The sequence below is a fragment of the Falco cherrug genome, chromosome 8 (assembly GCF_023634085.1).
Source record: "Falco cherrug isolate bFalChe1 chromosome 8, bFalChe1.pri, whole genome shotgun sequence".
Lineage (NCBI taxonomy): Eukaryota > Metazoa > Chordata > Aves > Falconiformes > Falconidae > Falco > Falco cherrug.
The window spans coordinates 17,996,509-18,017,190 of NC_073704.1; the positions used below are offsets into that span (position 1 = coordinate 17,996,509).

Genomic DNA, 20,682 nt, shown 5'->3' on the forward strand with positions numbered 1-20,682 from the left:
CAGGTACTATGCATTTTACTCCCAGATACACCTACTGCAATAACTTTGTTATAGTTCTCCAGATACTCTGTAAACTAAGGTTTAGTTAAGGTTGCTGCTGACAAATGACTTGATCCTTCCATCATCATTACAGCCTGTTTATCTACAAAATGCTGATACCTGCCTTAGGAAATAATGCTTTCAGGTGATTACTTAGGCAACTAAAACACAGTGGTTATAAAAAGCTAACCAGGCATTTTCCAGCATAGACATCTAGGCAAGACCAGAGACTTGACTTTGCAATCATGCTCCGCTCCTAAATTTCAAGACCAAGTAAACATCACCTGCCCAAACTCAGTCCTTTCTGTCTCCCTTGAGTACATCCTTTCTCCTGTTAGTCAATATTGCTCTTAAAAGAAAGAAAAAAAATTTTGGACTCAAAGCTCAGCGCAATAAGACTAAAAGCTTTTCTCCTTTGTGTTTGCTGTGTGGGAAAACAACCACGGATTTGTTGAAACAGCAGTCTGACAAAGAGAAACAGAGAGAGAAGGAGATAACAGCTGGTCATCCCTGCCCCGAAAAAGAAAATTGAGACATTGGAAGATAAATCCTTGCATTTAAATAACAGGCATAGCTAAATCCACTTCACATCATGTATTAGCTAGCCTTTAGATGTTGGTCAGAAAAGTCAAAATCTTTCCTTTGTTCAGTTTCATTATTACTCTCCTATATCACTCCCTCTGTTTAAATAGCTTGAGATCAGGCCCCAGTTTACCAAACTGCACGCTGCTAACTCTATAATGTATTTACTTCCTTCTCAGTACAGTATTACTACACATGCATTGCAGAGAATATATAACATATTACAGCATGCAGTGTGACTTGCATACTTAGTCAATAAATAAAATATGGAATATTTATACATAACTCACACCCATCAAACTGAATACACAACACGATTTTATCATATTCAGCTGTACTTTCTAAAAACGGTATTAGTTTTCCTCCTTTTTGTTGTGCAACAGAATACAACTAGCCTTTTCAGAGTTTCACGAGGGATGAAAAAAAAAAATCTCCCTTTCCAGCACAGCCCACATAAAAGGCTGTCAGAACTGCAGTTTTTATGCACAACTTTGTGTGGGGACTCTTAGTTTTCTTAGGGAGATCCCCTAACAGTGGAAATGACAGGGGTTCTATGCTCTGCAACAGCTCCACAGTAGGAAAAACTGCTGTTGCTCCATTCTAAAGTATTCCTATGAAGGACACTACAACTGCCCTGCCACTCCCACTCTGCTCAGCTCAGGGGTTAAACAAACCAAGTTGGTCCTAGGCCACATTCTATCTAATAGTCCAAATTAACCATGATTTTGATGAAAATTAATGACACTGAAATTCCTACGACGACAAAAATCTGAACCCAGTTTTTTGGTTATTGCTGGCTTCAGTAGTCTGTTCATTTACCAATTACTTAGTCATGGAGCCTGCAAATTGGCAATGTCAAAGCTTTTGCTGACTGCTAATTCTCTTAGGTGATGTATATTGTGCAAATAAGAAAGCTGCCTTAAAATGCCAGCATAATGCAGCATGACATTTTCCACTCTCACTGAAATGATTTATCAGTCATGTTCACATTCATTGAGCCTCCTGTGCCATAATTTATTGGGAAACTGTTCCATAATTGCCAGTATGACTTTGACAAGAATTATATGATGAGAAGACTTCAGTCATTAACTATCTAGAAATATCAAGTGCTATCCTCACATATGACAATGAAAGCTACATTGACACTTCATCCAGTCACATCACTTTCCACACCCATACATATTAGCCCTTCAGGAAGGGTGCTTTTCTCCTAGCTGCTATGAAAAGTCCAAGGAGACAGCAAGGCACAATTTTCAAGCCTTTTCAAAGTAAAGCCCAACAGCCCCTGAACCAAAATCCCCTACCTATCATTGAATGTGAGGGAAAGCCTATGAAAATCAAGATAAACACAAATAATGCCAGAAGAAAAGAAAGAAATTAGAAATACAGTTGTTACAGTAGCTGGTATGATGAAGCTGGTTGATTTACTGTGTCTACATGCACAAGGGAAACATTTGTATGTTTATTTCCCTGAATATAGTATCATTGCACCTCACACTGTGTTGTATGCTGTACCTCAGTTTCATTGCAGAAAAAATTGCCCACCCATTCGTTCTCCTGCATATTTCTCTGCCTTTAACACTGAAAAGCACTCTAAAGCAAAAAAATTAACGCCTAGCAGTAGCCTTTCCAGTCCACATTTACATTCCTAAATATGCTTGTTAAGCACTATCAGACATTATTGGATCCAAGAGAGCTCTAGATGCATTACACCGTCGACCTCTTCAGCATTATTTTAAAATCATGCTTCACGTTTCAGTGACCAAATATGAACTTAAGCATCCATTTCATTATGATGACAGGTATACTTTGCTCTACCCCGTTGCTATGGTAACAGATATGGTAGCCATTAGTTTTACGGCAAAATGTATTCCCAAAAGGTAATTTTGTTTTTATTCTCACTTGTATGATCATACCAAACTACTTAATTACATAAAGAACTCAAAGACTATGCTCTTAGCTGAGCTCAGCAGCTCCTACAAGTCTTGCATTCACCTTACTTGGCTATAAATGTGGAAGATAAAATATACTGATGCTTTAAATAAAAGATGTCAAAATTCTTGCTCCAAATGGAACTACTAAAAATTAAGAGGAAATCATATGCTAACCAGGACTTAACTGAGTAAAGTATCCCAAATCCTGTACAGCATGAAAGGGAAAATATTTACCACCTGTAAGAATACAATTTTTGGCTTCACTGAAAAGCAATGGAAATTATTTTTAAAATTCCGGAGTGATTTCTCACATGTTATTGAATACACATCAGAATTCTTCTCCTGGTTTAACATTTTGAACATACCTTATGGTAAGAATATTTACATTCAAAACTGTAAATGTTACAGTTTTCATCAAAATTCTCAGTTTTCAAAATTTTTATAACTCAGGTAAGGGAAAAAAACTGTATCAGCAGCAGTTGAGAAAAGTGTCACAGCTGCCATACAAGTAGCTGTGAAAATGTTCTTAAGCTACAGCCATTCAAGTAAATGCATAACACAGCAAACAATTATTTAAGTTCTTTCTCCTGCCTCTTTTCCTTGTCAAGCTGAAAAGAAGCCAATATTGCATTAATTTAAAAAATTTCACAATATTTTAGATTATGAAGTCATTATATTCTTACATTTTGTACATTTCTTTTTTAAACATAATTATGTTAAACTAACTCAGACGATGATTTAGTGTTCAAGATTTCCATGGATCAAAGTTTTAAAGTATTATGTTTCTGTTCTAATTTTTAGTATCAACCTTTGCATTTGTAAATATACAGATAACAACTATCTGAAATTTAGTGGGTAGCTCTGATACTTTCTGAAGTGATCCCACTGATACTGCATCCAGACTATACTCCGAGTCCTAAAAAAACCACAGGAATGCTCCGGCTGTTTTGAGGGGAAATATTACAGCCCTCATCTCAAATGGATCCTTCAGAAAAGACAAATTACACCCATATAGACAAGGGTGTCGTGAAAATGGAAGTCTGACGTAACTGAACTAGTACTATATGATCTGGGACAATCAGTGTAAATTTTTAGTAAATCAAATAATATTTAAAATATCAGGTGCTTCTATAAAGGATGAACAATGTGTTACTTAAATTTAATTGAAATATCACCTTGTAAAAAGATAATATATCTCTGTAGTTACATTTACAAAAAGAGATATTCATAGAGGACAAAACAATTGGAAGCAGGTAGGTTCATGCTGCCCAAGAAACCACTTCCCAGAAAACTTCAAAGCATGTTTCCTAGTTACCCACATGATTATAACCTTCCTGCTCCAGTGCTACACGTAGTGCCCATGTTGCTTCTGAATCTTTTGTAAACCACTTTAGAAAGTGGGAGTGATTTAAAAAAAAATCAGCAGTTCTTGGCTATAGTAATGTTATCCAGTGCTATAAGCAAGTGAATTTAGAGCTAGTGAGAACTAACAGCCATATTATAAGAATAAATGAATAATTTCACCAGATGTTACAAACATCTAGATCTTTTCCTTACCTGCCTCCTGTCCCTCTGAGACGATGATGAAGAGGAGGCACTTCTATGTGATGGAGTGGATGTTTTGTGAGCTGGAGATACACTCTTCTCCTCTGAACTCATCTTTGCAGCAAACTTGTAGTAATGATCTTGTGCTCTTATCACTCATGTACAAAAAGGCAAAGGATAGTCTTCTGCATCCTCATGTTTCACAGTTTATTGACAGTCAAAGAGGAATTCAGTTTCAGCTGAACTGCACCTTAATAAAGAAGAATGTGAGAGAAAGAGTGAATGAATACACCTTCGCTCCAAATTAGCTCTGCAGCAAAGAAATATGTTGACAGTCACTATTTAATCCAACAGATCTCCCACTTTTTTACTTCCTTTCCTAACAACTACCTAGTACAAACACGTATATATATTGTTCTGCATTCTCACAAAAGATGAAAGTGATATCACATTATTTCAAAAACTCCTACAGAAAAGCTTAAGGAATTTACACCACTTCTCAGGCAAAGTTTACAAATCCTTGACAAGGGGTCGTTATCCCATCTTGCATAATATCAAAACATCAAGTAATTCCTTCGGAGTTCCTGTACAACACACAAACCACTGAACACCCCATTATATTCAGCACTTCTTAAAAATCCTGCCAATTAGACTGAGGACTCTGCAAGTTGTTTTTTAAAAGCAGGCCCCTCTTTCAAAGATGGTGGCCTTGCTGAAGGGCTGGACAATCAAGTTTCACAGATCACCACCTTTCAGATTGTGCAGAGCTCACCACACGCTCACGTCTCTCTCTCAAAGATGACTGAAAGATAATACAAAACGCTTCGACCAGAAAACACTTTCAGCCACAAGACTGTGGCCTGGGGTTATTAATCTTTTCATCATGTATTTGTTGAATCCCAGGTTAAAAAAAAAACCCAACCAACTACTGATGAAGGCAGGAGCTACCCAGGGCCAAGCTGACACTGTGGCTGCCGTGTTGGGTGTTCTAGGCACGCAGGCACAGCCGCGGGGGCTGTGGGGGCGGGCGGCCCCCCTGAGGCACGGGCAGCCCAGGGCCAGACACAGCCAGTTCCAGCCAGCTCTGCAGTGGCCCTGCCGCAGGGCGCAGCTGAGCCCCTCAGTAAAAAGATATTTAAGAAAAGGCACAAAACACCATAAAGGCAGAGGAGGAGGAAGGAGGAATAAAACAAGTGACAAACAACCCTGGGAACACCAGGGTCAGAGAAGGTGGGGAAGAGGAGGTGCCCCAAGCACCAAGGCAGAGACTCCCTGCAGCCGTTGGAGGAGATGGATAATCCTGAAGGAGCTGCAGCCCGTGGAGCACGCATGCTGAGCAGATTTTTCCATGAAGGACTGGAGCCTGTGGGGAACTCATGTCAGAACAGGGGAAAAAGTGTGAGGAGGCAGGAGTGAAAAGGAGAAACTACTATGTGCCAACCACAACCACCACCACCTCCATGCCACTCAGGGCAGGGGGAGACTAGAGGTGTCAGGAACAAAGGAGTGATGCTGAACATGGAAAAAACAGGGGGAAAGGTGGTGTTTTAACGTCCTTCATTTCTCACTACCCAAATCTATTTTAATTGGCAATAAATTAATTTTCCCTAAGCTGAGTTTTGTCCATACAGTAGTTGATGAGTAGTCTCCCTGCCTTTATCTCAACCCACAAGCTTTCTCATCCCATTTTGTCCCCCCCATGCCACTGAGGCAGGGGAGAGTGAGCAGCTGGGTGGGCATATGGCTGTTGGCCAGGGCTAACCCACCACAGACCACAGCTACAGGGGCCATTCTCTTTACTGTTTACTCGGCCGCTGTGATGTATATATACCTCTTTGTGAGTATTAGATGCTTTCTCTTACTTCTCTCCACCCAAGCATTTAATTTCCATCCGAGAACAGAAAAATAGATACTCAGAACTGCACAGAGGATATTTGTGTCAACAGCCAAATGCTACCTATCAAACACTGTCAAAATATTGCAAGTACATCACCAGTTTATCACGACAGTTCAGCAATGGAGTTATAGTTCTCAAAGTTTAACAAATTACTTTGATCTTGCTTCAGTTGATAGATACTATGTCTGATCTTCCATTACCCTAGGATAAAATCGTTCCCTGAATGATGTCACCTGTTTGAAACTCTCATCTATCTACTCCACCACCCTCTAATTTTATGGGGTTTTTTATATATATATATAAATAGTGCCCTTCCCACATACACTGTGATAACAGCACACCAAGGGTCAGCACAGCACAGCTAGCTTTAGGTGGGTGTGGAGAAAGGTGCTGTCCTGAACCATGTTAAATGAGACCAGGACAAAAACACATTAACTAAAGCTCAGATATGACTGCAACCTCAAGAAATTATGACATATTGAAGACAGAGCTCTGACTTCTCCAATCACAATCCAATCACAAAATAAATGGTTGACACAGAAGAGAGAAGCAGCCTGTCAAAATAAATATTAGCAATATCAGAGGTATGGATTTTGCAGCTATCTTGCTTCACGAGCCTCCACCATATGGTAAGTCCATTGACACTGATTAGGGAATCTCTGTCCTCTCCCAAAATCTGAAGATGTTCGACCGAGCCTGGGAAACTGCACCAACTGCAGTCCAGTTTGTGAAAAAGCTGTTAGTAGAAATAACGAAAACATACAAATACATGACTTGCATAAACCCAGTGATAAATAAACCTGCATGTCATATAACAGATAAATGGAAGTTCTCAATGAGTAACTCCAAATAAAATCTGTTGTGTTGTTCCTTACTCTGATTAAGTCTTTTCTGCAAGAATGCCCAGAATGCTTTATAGACTACTTAATATCTTGTGCAGTATTGGGAGTAATTTGAGAAGACAATTTAGGGTGCAAAACTGAGTCTCTAGACATAAACAAACCAAAAATACGTGACTGTCACTGGCATTTCAAGCAAAACATTTTCACACTGATCTATCAATATGGGGCTGTTTCTCATTTGGGAGGGAAGAGGTTTTCTGTGGTGCTCTGTAGCTGTATAACACAATCATTCAATATTTGAGCACTCAGTGGAGGCCAACCTTTGTTCTTACATTATGAGGAATATGTAACAGTCTGTTCCCCCCTTTACTACTGACCTTTCATGTAGGAAAGTCATAACCAGACTTTTGTTACAGTACATGAATGTTGCTAACCCAAGAATATAATGGAAATAAAACATCTCAGTGCGGTAGCAAAGCTGTGGTAATTTAATAGACCACTTATAGGAAGTAAGCAATCTGTCTTTTTTTTTTTTTGTAATAACCCAATCCCTTTAAAGCCACTATATGAGAATCAGCCACATTATTTCAGCAAAGCATCCACTTTTTAAGGAAAGGCTTTAATCAGTTCATTTTGAGATTTGTTTTATTTGCAAATCCTGTCAGAAATAATAAAGGGCCAACTCCAGATTCAGGAAAGTTATTGACATGTTTACAATAGGGGAAAAAAATAGAGCAAACTTTTCTCTTTTAACTCATAATCAGTAATTTTCATCAAGAAAATCCATTTCCCTCATTTTCCTGGCAGTTTTAATAGCGTAATTGCTCCAGCAATAACTTTCAAGGTGAAAATTTAGAGAAGTCATCAAAAATCACATGTTCACCTCTGACCACTGAATTTTAAACCCTAGACAGATACCAAAACAACACTGTTGATCTAAGGGGACCACTGATTATTTTCAGGTCCAATATTTATAAGTAGGAATAAATGAGGTGCTGTAGGAAATCTCAGAAATCTTATTAGCACTAAAGGGTTTTTAAGGTAGAAGATATTAGAATTCGTACGACTGTGTTACCACTGCTCCTTTCAAGTATTTTAAAAGCTGCGTATTCAAGACTTGGATAACAAATGTACACATCTAACTGCAGGCATTTGTAACAACACTGGCATATAAAAACTCTCAAACTGATACTATAAATGGCAATACATACTGTGCCTAAATACTGCTATAAATAGCTCTTTAGCCCATATTCAGGAGGATCTAGAACCTGGCTGTAGGTAGGAAATGAGTCAAGCCCAGCAATACCCCTGGAGAGGAGGAGCTCTGGTACAGACCTAAGTGCTGTACTTGGTCAATGCAGTTTGCAATTTCCATGATCACAGAATCATTTAGTCTGGAAAAGACCTTCAAGATCTTGTCTAAGACCTTTAACTCCACACAGCCCTACAGGCTTGGGGAAGAGCGGCTGGAAAGCTGCCTGACAGAAAAGGACCTGGAGGTGTTGGTTGATAGCCAGCTGAATGAGCCAGCAGTGTGCCCAGGTGGCCAAGAAGGCCAACAGCATCCTGGCTTGTATCCAAAACAGCATGGCCAGCAGGACAATGGAAGTGATTTTCCTTCTGCATTCAGCACTGCTGAGGCTGCACCTTGAATACTGTGCTGAGTTTTGGGTGCTTCACTATGAGAAAGACATTGAGGTGCTAGAGCATGTCCAAAGAAGGGCAACAAAGCTGGGGAAGGGACTGGAACAAAAGTCTTATGAGGAGCGGCTGAGGGAACTGGGGTGGTTTAGTCTGGAGAAAAGGAGGCTCAGGGGAGACCTCTTCACTCTCTACAACAACCTGAAAGGAGGTTGTAGGCACGTGGGTGTTGGTCTCTTCTACCAGATAACAAGTGACAGCACAAGAGAAAAATCACCTAAAGTTGCACCAGGGGAGGTTTAGATCATATATTAGCAAAAATTTCTTCTCCAAAATGGTTGTCAAGCATTGGAACAGGCTGCCCAGGGAAGTGGTTGAGTCACCATCCCTGGAGGTATTTAAAAGACATGTAGATGTGGCGCTTAGGGACATGGTTTAGTGGTGAACTTGGCATTGTTAGGTTTATGGTTGAACTCAAGGTCTTTTCCAACCTAAATGATTCTATGTGCTGAACCAAGCACAGCAGTGATGATGATCTTCCCAAGAGCATGGAGTCAACCAGCTGCCTCTCTGCTGTGGGGTGATCAGGGCACACCCTCAGCCTCCCTTCTACAGCCAGCACACTGCTGGGCTTCAGCAAAACTCTGAGATCTTGTGGTCGCTTATAGGGTTTACTATGTGGTCAGATGTTGGCACTCCTTCACCTCACGGATTACTTGCTGATTTAGCTAAACATGTAACTAGATGTACATTGTAGCAATGCAACCACTAAACTCTGATTTAAAAAAAAAAAAAGCAAAAAAAAAAAGCCTTGCTATTTTATGTCTTATTTCACATGACGATAGACAAAAGCAGTATTTACCTGTTTTAAACATGCAATTTCCTGTAAACTCTTTCAAGATCAGATAATTAATTGGCTAAAGCACATTGTTTATGTCAATGAGAGCAAAGTCTAAACCTGTTTCACTATTCTTAATTAGGCTACCACTTCTCCTGGACTGATAGCCAATCATGCAGGAAAAGTAATGGAAAACAATACATATTTCATAGATGTCATGTTTTACAGCCCTACATTTGACAACCTCCCATAACAAGCATTTGCTGGAAGAATTGTCAAAGCAATTAAAATGAATTAACATGGTATTTCCCAAAACAGTGAACAGTGACTACGTTTATTAAATGCAGTGGGTTTTGAAGTCCTTAGGCTTTGCTCTGGTGGTTGGGTAAATGGGTAGGGGGTTTGAGGGGGTTGATTAATGGGTAGGGGGTTTGAGGGGGTTGATTGCGGGTGGTGGTAGGGGAGGAATTTTGTGGGTTATTTGCTTTTAAGGTCTACTTCTGTACACAGTCTCTACATCTTAAACAGCATATTCCACAGGAGACTGCAGTATCAGCAAACATCACTGGACACTCTTATTATCATGTCATCCTTAACAGAATGTATTGCCCCCAAACATTTTACATCTGGTATAATTTCTTTAACACTGAGGTATCTTTTTTTTTTTTTTTCTTAGTGGCTAGTCCAAGTATGTCCCAATAATGTAAAAAGTAAAAAAAATACTTAAAAAAATATTTGTATGGGCATATATATCCTGTAAAATACACAGTTAACAACAGACTTCATCAAATAAATGGATGAGGTCAAAAAACAGATAATCAGATTCAGGCAAGAAGAGGTCAGTACATCTGCCTTCCCTATTTTCTGCTTGCCTACATGATTAAGCCAGAGTTTTCCGCTATTCCAGAAACCCTGAAGCATACATGGTAATTAGTGGAGTTCCACAATATCCAACCCTCCAGTTTAAATGATAATTTCAAAATAAGCCCTCAACTCATTTGCAGTCTCTGAGGATTGCCTCAATAGCTGAAGCGACCCTAGAATTTTCATTAGGATGTCTTTGTTGTTCCACATTCCTCAGGCTATCACAGTAACAGAATACTATTGATCTGCTTGGCATGTAAAGATTTTGCATACTACAGACGCAGCACATCAAACTGTGTTGTATGTATTTGTAACAGACTGCTGTGAGCAAAGGGTTAAGCATGTATACAAACTTACAAATTCATAAACACAAATATGCAATATATACCAGTTAAACATTAAACAGGAAAAAGTAACGGGTAGATATTATCAACCCTTCTAGACTATCCTAAGTCTAGGACTTTTTTAAAAAAAAAAAAAACAAACAAAAAAATACCACAACACATACTAACCCATCCCTCCACCCCTTTTATAAACTGAAAACATTGCTGGGGGATTTTTGTTTCCATAAAAATTATTTCAAATATCACATTTTTCAATTCTTGAAAAAAAAGCCATAGAGATTGAAAATTTTCATCAAAACTCAGGAAATGCTTTAAAGAATAAAAAAAGTTTCATGTATCCTGATGTTTTTCATGCGAAACACCCTCACAATTTTCAATAAACTCTTAAAAAAGAAAAAAAAAAACCAACCACCCCCATCTCACCCCAAAAAAGAAAAACAAACCCATGACTTTTTTCCTTATTTTGGTAATGATTTTTTTTCTTTAGTACTGGGCAACTTGGACAAAGGAAAAACAGATTTGAAGCCTAAACACTCTTAAACTGGTTTTTAATTAGTGTCTCAACTGGACAGTGATCTAAAGCAAAGAACCTAATTTCCCTTATTAAAGGGCTAGAAAATGTTTTCAGAAAAATGGTACTAATCTTGCAGAGCACTGGCGTCTAAAAGGTGCTTGTGCCCCTTGAAATCCATGTCTGGCTGCATTTTACTGCCTTTCTTTTCTTAAACTATCTCTTATTTCTCTGCATGTTTTATTTCCACTACCACACAAACATTGCATTTTTGCCATATGGTTCAAACCTACCACGTAAAATTTTGATTCAGAGTAAATAACTGCCTATTTTATTGATCTTGAATTTTAAATGGCATTATCATCATATGCTCGTAGGGAGGATGCCACACAAAAAAAAAAAAAAAAAAATCAGTGCTGCCTGAATATAAATACAATGCATTTATGGAAGCAAATACAAGACTGCAGTTGATGGAGTTTGCTCAGGTCAAAGAGAACAGAGAGGGAAGATTAGTCAAAGCTTCCACTGAACCTTTTTTTGGGGGGATGCTAAACAGAAGGTCACATCCAGGAACAAAAAACAGGATGCAATTTTATTCTTAGAAGCAATTAGCTTGACAAATTAGTGTTTGTAAGTGTAAGTGTCATGGCGGATCACAGCTGCACAGGATAATGTAGTTAATGGCTTATATATAATTTGGGACATATCAAGAAGGAATAGGCAGGCTGTATTACCTTTGTGACTGCTAGTAAATCACTGTGTCCAGTTCTGCTGCCAACATTTCAAAGACAGTCACAAATGGGTTCAAGAGAGAACCATGAGCATGTCAACAAGATTGAAAAACATCACTACTAATAAAAGATTTATAGAGGTCAGTCTATTTAATTTGTCAAAGAGAAGATTGAAGGGTCACTGGATGACGATCTATAGCCCACTACATGGTGAGGGGCAGGGTAGGATGAAAGGAATTTATTATTAGAATTCTTCTCAAAGGTATAACAAAATCTAAGAGGAGAAAAAGAGAGAGATAAATATACACGGGTTAGAAATAAGGCACAGATTTTTAACAGTGAAGATAATTAAACACTGATAAAACACACTGAGGAATTCATTCAAGGCAGTCTAATGGCCTATTCCATGGTAAGAGCTCAGGCTAGATGCAGCCTCTTCCACTTCCTTCCCACAACTGAAACCAATCCGTGAACAAAAAATCCCAGCAAATTAACCCAGAAAAAGAGGGATAAAGAAAAAGGAATAAATTTCTTTTTTAAAATTTTTAATTTTTCTCATTTTTAAGAAAAAAAATCCTTAATCCTGATTCTGGCGCACCCCAACAATCTGTCCACTTGCAGTTCTCCAATTGTATCCTCATATGTTGCTAGGCATTTATTAAACCTGATCTTTTATATGGAACTATGTTAAGTGTTCTTCAAGTCTAGAGCAATATATATTCTGATTACTGCTAATATTTCTTTTTCTTACCACTTTAAAGAAAACTGTCTCACTGACATATATGTTTAAAACATAAGTTTCCATGGAAGAGCAGGAGCACGTAATTTTTAAATCTCATTACTAACTGAATTTCTTTGCACTTTACTAAGTGATGGTTTCATTAGAAAGGTAGAGAACAAAAATAAATTATTATTGTCCATTTCAAGGAAGTACCAAAAATGTCTCAAGCACTTCACAGAAGAATCACAGGCATGACTGAAAAGACCATGAGATGGAATAATCGCTTTTGAAGTTCCTGCAAAATCTAAGATATGTTGACTGGAATTAAACTGAGCACAAGAACAGCCAAGCTGCTCAAAAGTAGTTTCCTGACAGAGCAAATCAGTGGGGGAAAAAAAAAAAAATCCCTTTTCTTTTAATACACAGCCGGGTTACCTCTGGATTCTCTTCCAAGAGGGAAATACATACTATTTCCTATCACCACACTAAACACCAAGTCCTGCATACATCAATAGCTAGATATGCTTAGTTCTTCCAACTTTTGAAATACTAATTAATCAGCATTCAGCTGCACTGACAAAAAACAGAGTGTAAAAACACTCAGAAGTAACATTCATTTTCCACAGAAGGAACTCTCAACTTCAAACACTACTACTGATTTCAGCTGAAATGATACTACACTAAATTGCCTCCTCCTGTGCACCAAGAATGATCTGACACACGAACAGAAATGACCTCAGGCACTCTGCACAGAAAAAAATATCCAAGTAATCCTAGAATATTCTTATCACTGAAAAGCTGTACGTTTTCCATTGGTCACTGATTTCCAAAACATAGACAGAAAACTACTCCTAATATGTATTGATTTTTATACATAAAAAGATTATAAAACCAGAAGATGACTGTGGTCATCTAACATAAAAAGGACCAAGGGAATTTTCCCATTTAGCTTGGGTTTAAAATAAACCATGTAATTTTGTAAATCATCCAACACCAATGCAAAAGCATCCAGTGGTGTGAAGTGACGACAAAACCTACTAAGTTCTTGCAAAAATTAATTTTGCTGCATTATTCAAAATATGCATGCTATTTCTCTTTAAATATGTCTAACCTTAAACCTTAGCTAAAGGCTCTTGTTAAACCTTTGTCTACTACATGGAAGAGCTCTCTTCAAATGCAAAATTTGCTAGTGCACAAATATACCAGTTTTATTATTGATACAACACTTTAGGCATCTAATGTCAGTTTTCACAGCTTTCTGAAAGATTTTTAATACCTTTGATAAAGTTTAGAGAAGAACTGGCAGAATTAAAAAAACTGGCAAACATTTCATAGTCTGATGCACAGAAAGCTCTGTATTTAGTTAATTAGGAGGAGGGTTGAAAGGCTGCTTGAGCAATAATAAGGTAACTTCCTTAGTTCTCAGAGCAATGCACTTGTTCACAAACTTCTAGACTTCAGCATGCTACTTAATCACATTGCATACAGTAGCAGACATGACGTGCTTCAACAGAAGAACAGTTAGGTGTATGCTCAAGCAATTATTCCAATCACAGATGAATTTCACAATAGCCAGTTGCTTATATACCCATAATAACCCACACTACACTCTTCCACCAGATTTATGCAAAACTCACATAAGCTATGCAAGGCACTAGTTACCAAAGAGACACTTCTTGTGAGGCTGTTAAGGCTTTACAAATTATAACAAGAAGCCTGAGGGATGAAGGAAGGATCAAATTATAAGAACATGTCAAAAAAAAATCACAAAAGTTTTTGGTCACAATTAACTTTTGTATATCCAATAACTTAGCAATACAATAAACATGCCAGCTGGCAAGTAGTACTCTCCACTATTTCCTTGTGTGCTGAGAAACAACCATCATTCCCTCCTAACATCAAACGTGAGTATTCTCTTTGAATATAATATACATAAATTCTACTTACACTTCCCGTAATTAGGGACAGGACACTTACATTTAGTACCTTTTGGTGTCTTATAGAAAGCACCAAGGTTAGTAATGCCCAGCTGAGAATCCTGTTTCATCTCTCTAAAAACAACTTGCCTTTTAACACTTCAATGAGTATGATCATTATTGTATGACCTGCTCGATTAACACCGCCTGCAAGATGTGAAATTAGTTTTCCTCTACTTGACACAAAATAAACCACAGTATGTACAACAGCAGCAACGAATAAGACTGAGATACTCAGATGAAGCTATGCAACCTGGAAATCAGGCATATCAAGCTCCGTCAATCAAATGAAAAATAGGTTAATTTTACATAGACCAGAGAGGAGGACTATTCTGTGCTGGCGACCAACATTCACACCTGCCAACCTAGCTAGGTGCTTGCAAGCTATCTGATGCTTAATAACATCTCCAGCCCCCAAGTGCCATATGAACAACCTGTGATAGCCAGCACAGAAGACTTGTAGGGATAAAAGAGCACAGATCCCTAACACGCCACCATATAACATCTTACCTTTTTACTACAAATTTATCCCTCCCCCCCCACTTTGTGATCTTGCGTCACCCCAGATTCCCACAATTACTGTGGGAAATCCCAGATTCCCACAATTACTGTGACAGGTCCCCTTTCCTCTTTCTTTATTCATGCTACTCTCAATAACTGTACACAATCATAATCCTCTGAATTTATCTTTCCTTTTCTAACCCAAGCTCTATACGTGCCCCATGCTCTTTGTTACACAGCCCAGCCTAGAAGGTCAGGTCACAGCAACAAATACTTTAGAAACAATTTGAAACATACTCTGTATTTGCAAAAAACTGTTCCTTCTGGGAGAGGCCACAGCTGCAGATTCCAGTTGTAAGAAAAAAACAAATTAGAAGAACTACAATTAGAATTAAAAGACTTAAACATCTGCACCCTGCCACTTTGCAATACACAGGCCTTCCTCTGTCTATGGCTGAGGTATGAGAAAGTTTTTCTTCAGCTTGATCTGAACAAAAACTAAATGGCATAACAACAAGTGAAGTGTCTTATTTCAACACTGCAAAACCTGTGGCAGGCTATCATTTTATCACAAACTGTTCGGAATTTTCTTTGCAAAACAATTTGTAATGAGGGGCTTAAAGTTATGCCAGCAACTCAAGTGTCAGCACTTACACGGTGTTTTTCAGCTGTACTTCTCAAAAGCATTTTAAGAAATAGTAGTTTAATTTTAGCATGGAGTCAAGTCAGTCACAGCAGATACAGTTTGCAGGTTGCAATCAATTCTCACAAAGTTCTCATTAATGATCTGAAATAAGAGTTCCATTCAAGCTCTAAATGGCAAGTGGCTGCCAATTATGCACAACACCATTTGTCATTGTGCTTTAGCAGAAAATTTACTAGGAACTAATACATTTTCTTTTGTGCCCAAATGCAAAATTCCCAAACTTATCTCAAGAGAAAATTCCAAACTGCCTAATTTCAATACAACTTTAGAGACCCAGAATAATTCTTCAGCTTCATTAGTAAGAAACAAATTCAATTTTTGACAAATTAAATCATGCTTTAGGGTTGCATCTAATTTGATAGTCTTGAGAGCAAATAACTATTACCTAATGTTAATAACAAATGTGAGTAACCTAGTATATTTATCAAAATCTAGTACACATTCCTAACTAAAAACACCACACAAATCCAGTATCTCATATTCAGTACCAAATTTTCGAAACTTTGATTTAGCAGTCTATTAACCCAATAAAAGAAATAAATGAAATACATTTTTTAAAAGGAAATGTTATCATTTCAAAAAATCAATAGATTATACAGGAAAACAAATTTCTTTATTTTAATTTCATTTTTTTTAACTGTCCAAATCATGCTATATTTACAAGGTGCTTATATATCTTACTTTGTAACTACACTGATAAGGACAAAAAAGTTTTAAAAGCCCTCTGATTATTTAAGGTGAATTAAAAACTTTCTTAAAACAGACAACACATAAAATGATATATTGCTTTTCTGTGAATGTCACAGTTTCGTATCTTACATATGTAGAAGCAGACATGAGAGGTGCCTTTTGGAGAGCTGCTCAGAGTAACAGTGAGCTAGGTCAAATACAAAACCTGCAGCAAGCTTTGACACACATCACAGAACTCGGAAGGTCAAAAACTGAGGTTTATTTTAAGCTAACATGAGAGAGAAGGCAAATGGACATTAGGGGAGCCGGGGGGTGGTGGTGGTGGTGTTTCCTTCTTTTCCTGAACAACAACAAGGGCCCCGAGTTGGTCAGCTGCTAACCAAACATGAGCAGTCAACTGTGAGGTTCCATTGTGAAAGCAACACTCAAGCATTCTGCTGTCTGATAGGCATTAATGTCAAAGCGAATAGCAAATGCCACAACTGAAAAGAACAGCCAAAAGGCAAACCCAGCATCTGGCCTGCGCTGGCCAAAGGGAGTGACTCAGCTACAGTGACAGCACATAGTAAGAGACGATGCAAAATCTAGTAGTCGATAGAATTCCTATTCTAGTGCAGAAAGCCGACGAAGATAACAAATACAGCTGAAAGAGAGCTGTTCTGCAGTCTTGACCATTTCCACATTGGTTGGCTGGACAGGATGAGTCATCAGTCACACAGTGATGGCTTTTCATGAATACTGACCTTGCTTAATGCATAACGTTTCTTTCTCCAATACATTCAGTTAAAAGTAACATCAATTAAGGATGAATTTAGATTTGAATTCTGTCTGAATTCAAATAAATAACAACATCATCTAAAATAACATCTTGCCCTCTCATTCTTATGAACATCAATGAAATAACAGAAAGCCTTGACTGTTCAACTTCTGTGTTTCCTACTTAAGACAACAGTTAATGTTGTATCATACGCATAGGGAGGTCTAAACAGCTACATAATATACCACTGAACTACATGGGGGTTTTACCAACTCAGAAAATGAAATCTTTCATGCACACGAGGTAACACAAGATTGATCAAGAATAACGAGTACAGTTCAGGCCTAAATCTGCCTCCATTTCAGCTCATGGAAAGGTCAACAGTGCAGGAACAACCTTGAAAAGGAAACAAAAAGAAGTTGGAATTGTTCCTGCTTTGTGCTGTGCGAAAGCCTGATTTCTTTGGACTCTTGTGATGGACACACTATCATCAGTTTATCAAAAAAATGGAAATGACAGTGGAAAGTTAGTTATAAATCTATATTACAAATTGTAGAAATTTTCACTGTCAGAACTAGGATTACAACTAAATTTTCATAATAAAGTTTTTATACACACACACACTTTACAGAAAAGGGAAAACAAAAAGACACTAAAAATATTTTTAAAATCTTGGAACATTTTATTATAGTTAAAAGTTGAAATGAAATATTTATTTACTGCTCTTCAGTTGTTGCTTAATTATTAACTTATATGATTATCATGTACTATCAACTCAAAGAAATCTAACCAAAATATAGACTGTTTTCCATCTAGGTATGAGTAGGATGAAGAACCAAACAGGAAGCTGCTCAAAGTCTCTTACAGTTCACTCCACCCAGACAGCCTTCAAATCCCGGGAGGAGGATTAAGTACCAGCACCAGATGTTAGCAGTGGTGGTCACATCCTCATTTGGTTAGGTTATCCCTGATGGCCATGCTGCACCTGTGTTTTCTGCATGGCATTGGACAAGTTAGTATGAGAGTTCATATGATGTATTCACCTGTCTGAACAAATCAGTAATTCTAAGGAGTACCTGGAAAATTTTACTCCTATTAGTTACACTTTGTCAATACTAAGGAGTTGGATTACCAACACAACTTTTTTATATGAGCAGCCTTCTGGACTTGGCCTGCGAATACGCCACGTAAATGAAAGGAAATGTGCTTTCAAAACATAATTCAGAGGAGCCTAATTTTAAAATTTAACTTAGTAATTCACAAAAATTGAGTAAGCAAACTGTAAAATACCTCACTTTTATTTCAAAAACAGGCAAGCAAAACTGTCCTATCTAAATTTAGTAAGCAACAAATAACCATAAGTTAAGACCTCTGCATTAAGACCAGTGAGCAACTGCAAACCAAGCTTTATCTGCAGATGCAAGGAAGTTAGTATGACTCTGCAGTATTTTAACCTTCCTTAGTAATTCCTGAGATTTGGGGCAGTCTACTCAAGGGGAGAATAGTCGTTTGCTTTGTGATGGGCTTGTAATGAAAAGATACAATGAGCAGTATTTCAAAAGTATGAAATTTTTAAGTACTGGAAAAAGCACCAAAGACAATCATTTAATCAGCATGCACCTACTGTCTCAAATCATCTGAGTGAAACACTTGCTGCGCTGTATACACAGGATAGCATGTGCAATGGTAGCTAAAGATGTGGCTGTAAAAGTGCTATGCACTCTCAGCACAGTGCCAAGCAGGTTGCATGGTTTTGTCCTAAATAAAACATAATAGAATATGGTCATAACAGTTTCCAAGTTTGCAGCAATCCACCACAAGCTTTTACAATCAGAAAATGTTAATGGGACCATATAAGGTTTTGCATTGAAGTCCACCAATTCCTAGCAACAGTGTGAAACATTTCCAATTTGTGTTAAGACAGCCAGAAAATCGGGGGGGGGGGGGGGGGGGGGGGAGGGGAGGAGGGGGGGAGTCTATGACCCTACAGCAACTTCTGAAATTATGTCATGAAAAGAATGCCCTCCCATGTGTTAATCCAGTGCTGACACACATCTGGTTTCAAAATGAAAGCAACTAGTTACGACACTGGTATTCATGCTTTCACTGCCTGAATCAAATCCCACTACCTACCGCTTCAAGTACACAAAGCGCCTCTACATCACACTATCTATAATGTAACAATCCTCCATCTTCATACAATGCCTCGTTACCAACAAAACCCAACAAATATTTTTTTATTCCCCGTCCAGTTTCCTCTGCTTGCTCTTCCTCTGGTACCTCTGGCTCTATCTCCCATAAAGTTCCATAGCTGACAGCTCAAGAGCATTGCACTCCACATCCATCCCTTGCTTACTGGAGCATGTCCTGGTCTGCGGTTGTTTCATTTACTCTCCACTACCTATCTAGTCTCAACTGAAAGGCTACACATACAACAACTGAACAAACAAATATATATATATATATAACATATAATGTTGTGCTACAGGAGTTATTACTTATATTGTTGTGCTACAGGAGTTACTACTTGTATTGCAATGATTATATTAATATATATTATAGTCCTCAACAAAAAAAAAAAATGGCTTTTAAGGTAGCACCAATTAAAGGTTAAGAATCTGTGCAACTAGTATGTTCCAAAAATAAAACTGATGACTCCAAACACCTCAGGGATTATTCATTCTTGACTGACAAGGCCTTTGTAGGAACCTTCTGCCTCAAAACTGGATTCTAAAAATTTTCTTGAGAACAGGCCCAACATGTTTTACTTTAGAAGAGCAGGGAGAAACTTGCAGAATGTAAACTGCAGATAGATCGTTAAATCTATTACTTTTTTTGCATAATTGTGTCACATTTCAGATGAGTATTTCCCTGACATACTATATATCATAGATTAGAGATGATGGTACTAATTGACCGTTCCTAAGTATAGTCAGCCTGCCACAGCACAGGAATGTAAAAACAGAATGTACAACACAGCTATCTCCACAAGGCAACACTGAAATGAAAAAGATTTTGTCAGTGTCTGGGAAATCATAGCTGGGTATTAGACTTTGCCATTGGCTAAGAAGGTATTTCTGGAACTATTTTTGCCTGCTTTTTAAGTGTTGTTCTTTACACTAACAAATCATTCACAGATTGTGTTTGTCAACACGATCTATAAAAAAAATGTTTTTTCTCACACTACACAACAAAAAGCTGCCATGTTTGAAATGCTGATCTTGGCACAAAGTATTAAACCAAGCTCTGCCCCCAGCCTCCAGAGAATGGCTCAGCAGGAGCTAGCTCCCAAAACCATTTTTATAAAGACGACTAGCCTGCTTGCCCAGACCATGTTTTTCACACAGAGGTTTAAAGAAAAACCCCGTTTCATTATTTATAATGACTATTTCTAACTCATCCTAATGAATCCAAAAAGGAAGCTATAGAAAACTAAAGAGCTTTTATATTCATTAACAAAGTAATTACATGTTGTGGTTATTTGCTTAAACAAGCCTGCAGCGATTACCCTTAGGAACCTGTGGTAGCCAACTGCCAATACCACAGTGTTTGCCACACACTGC

The 20,682-nt window shown here is 38.0% G+C and overlaps 1 protein-coding gene across 4 annotated transcripts in view; it reads right to left on the reverse strand.

The window, feature by feature from the left end:
• Window positions 1-20,682, reverse strand: part of OSBPL6 (oxysterol binding protein like 6) — a 108,835-nt gene that overhangs the window by 59,147 nt on the left and 29,006 nt on the right. For all 4 annotated transcript variants that reach the window (XM_055719109.1, XM_055719108.1, XM_055719106.1 and 1 more), the window contains exon 2: window positions 4,113-4,350. In XM_055719109.1, coding sequence (XP_055575084.1) covers window positions 4,113-4,214 — 102 coding nt within the window. In that variant the 5' untranslated portion in view covers window positions 4,215-4,350. The remainder of the gene's footprint in view (window positions 1-4,112; window positions 4,351-20,682) is intronic.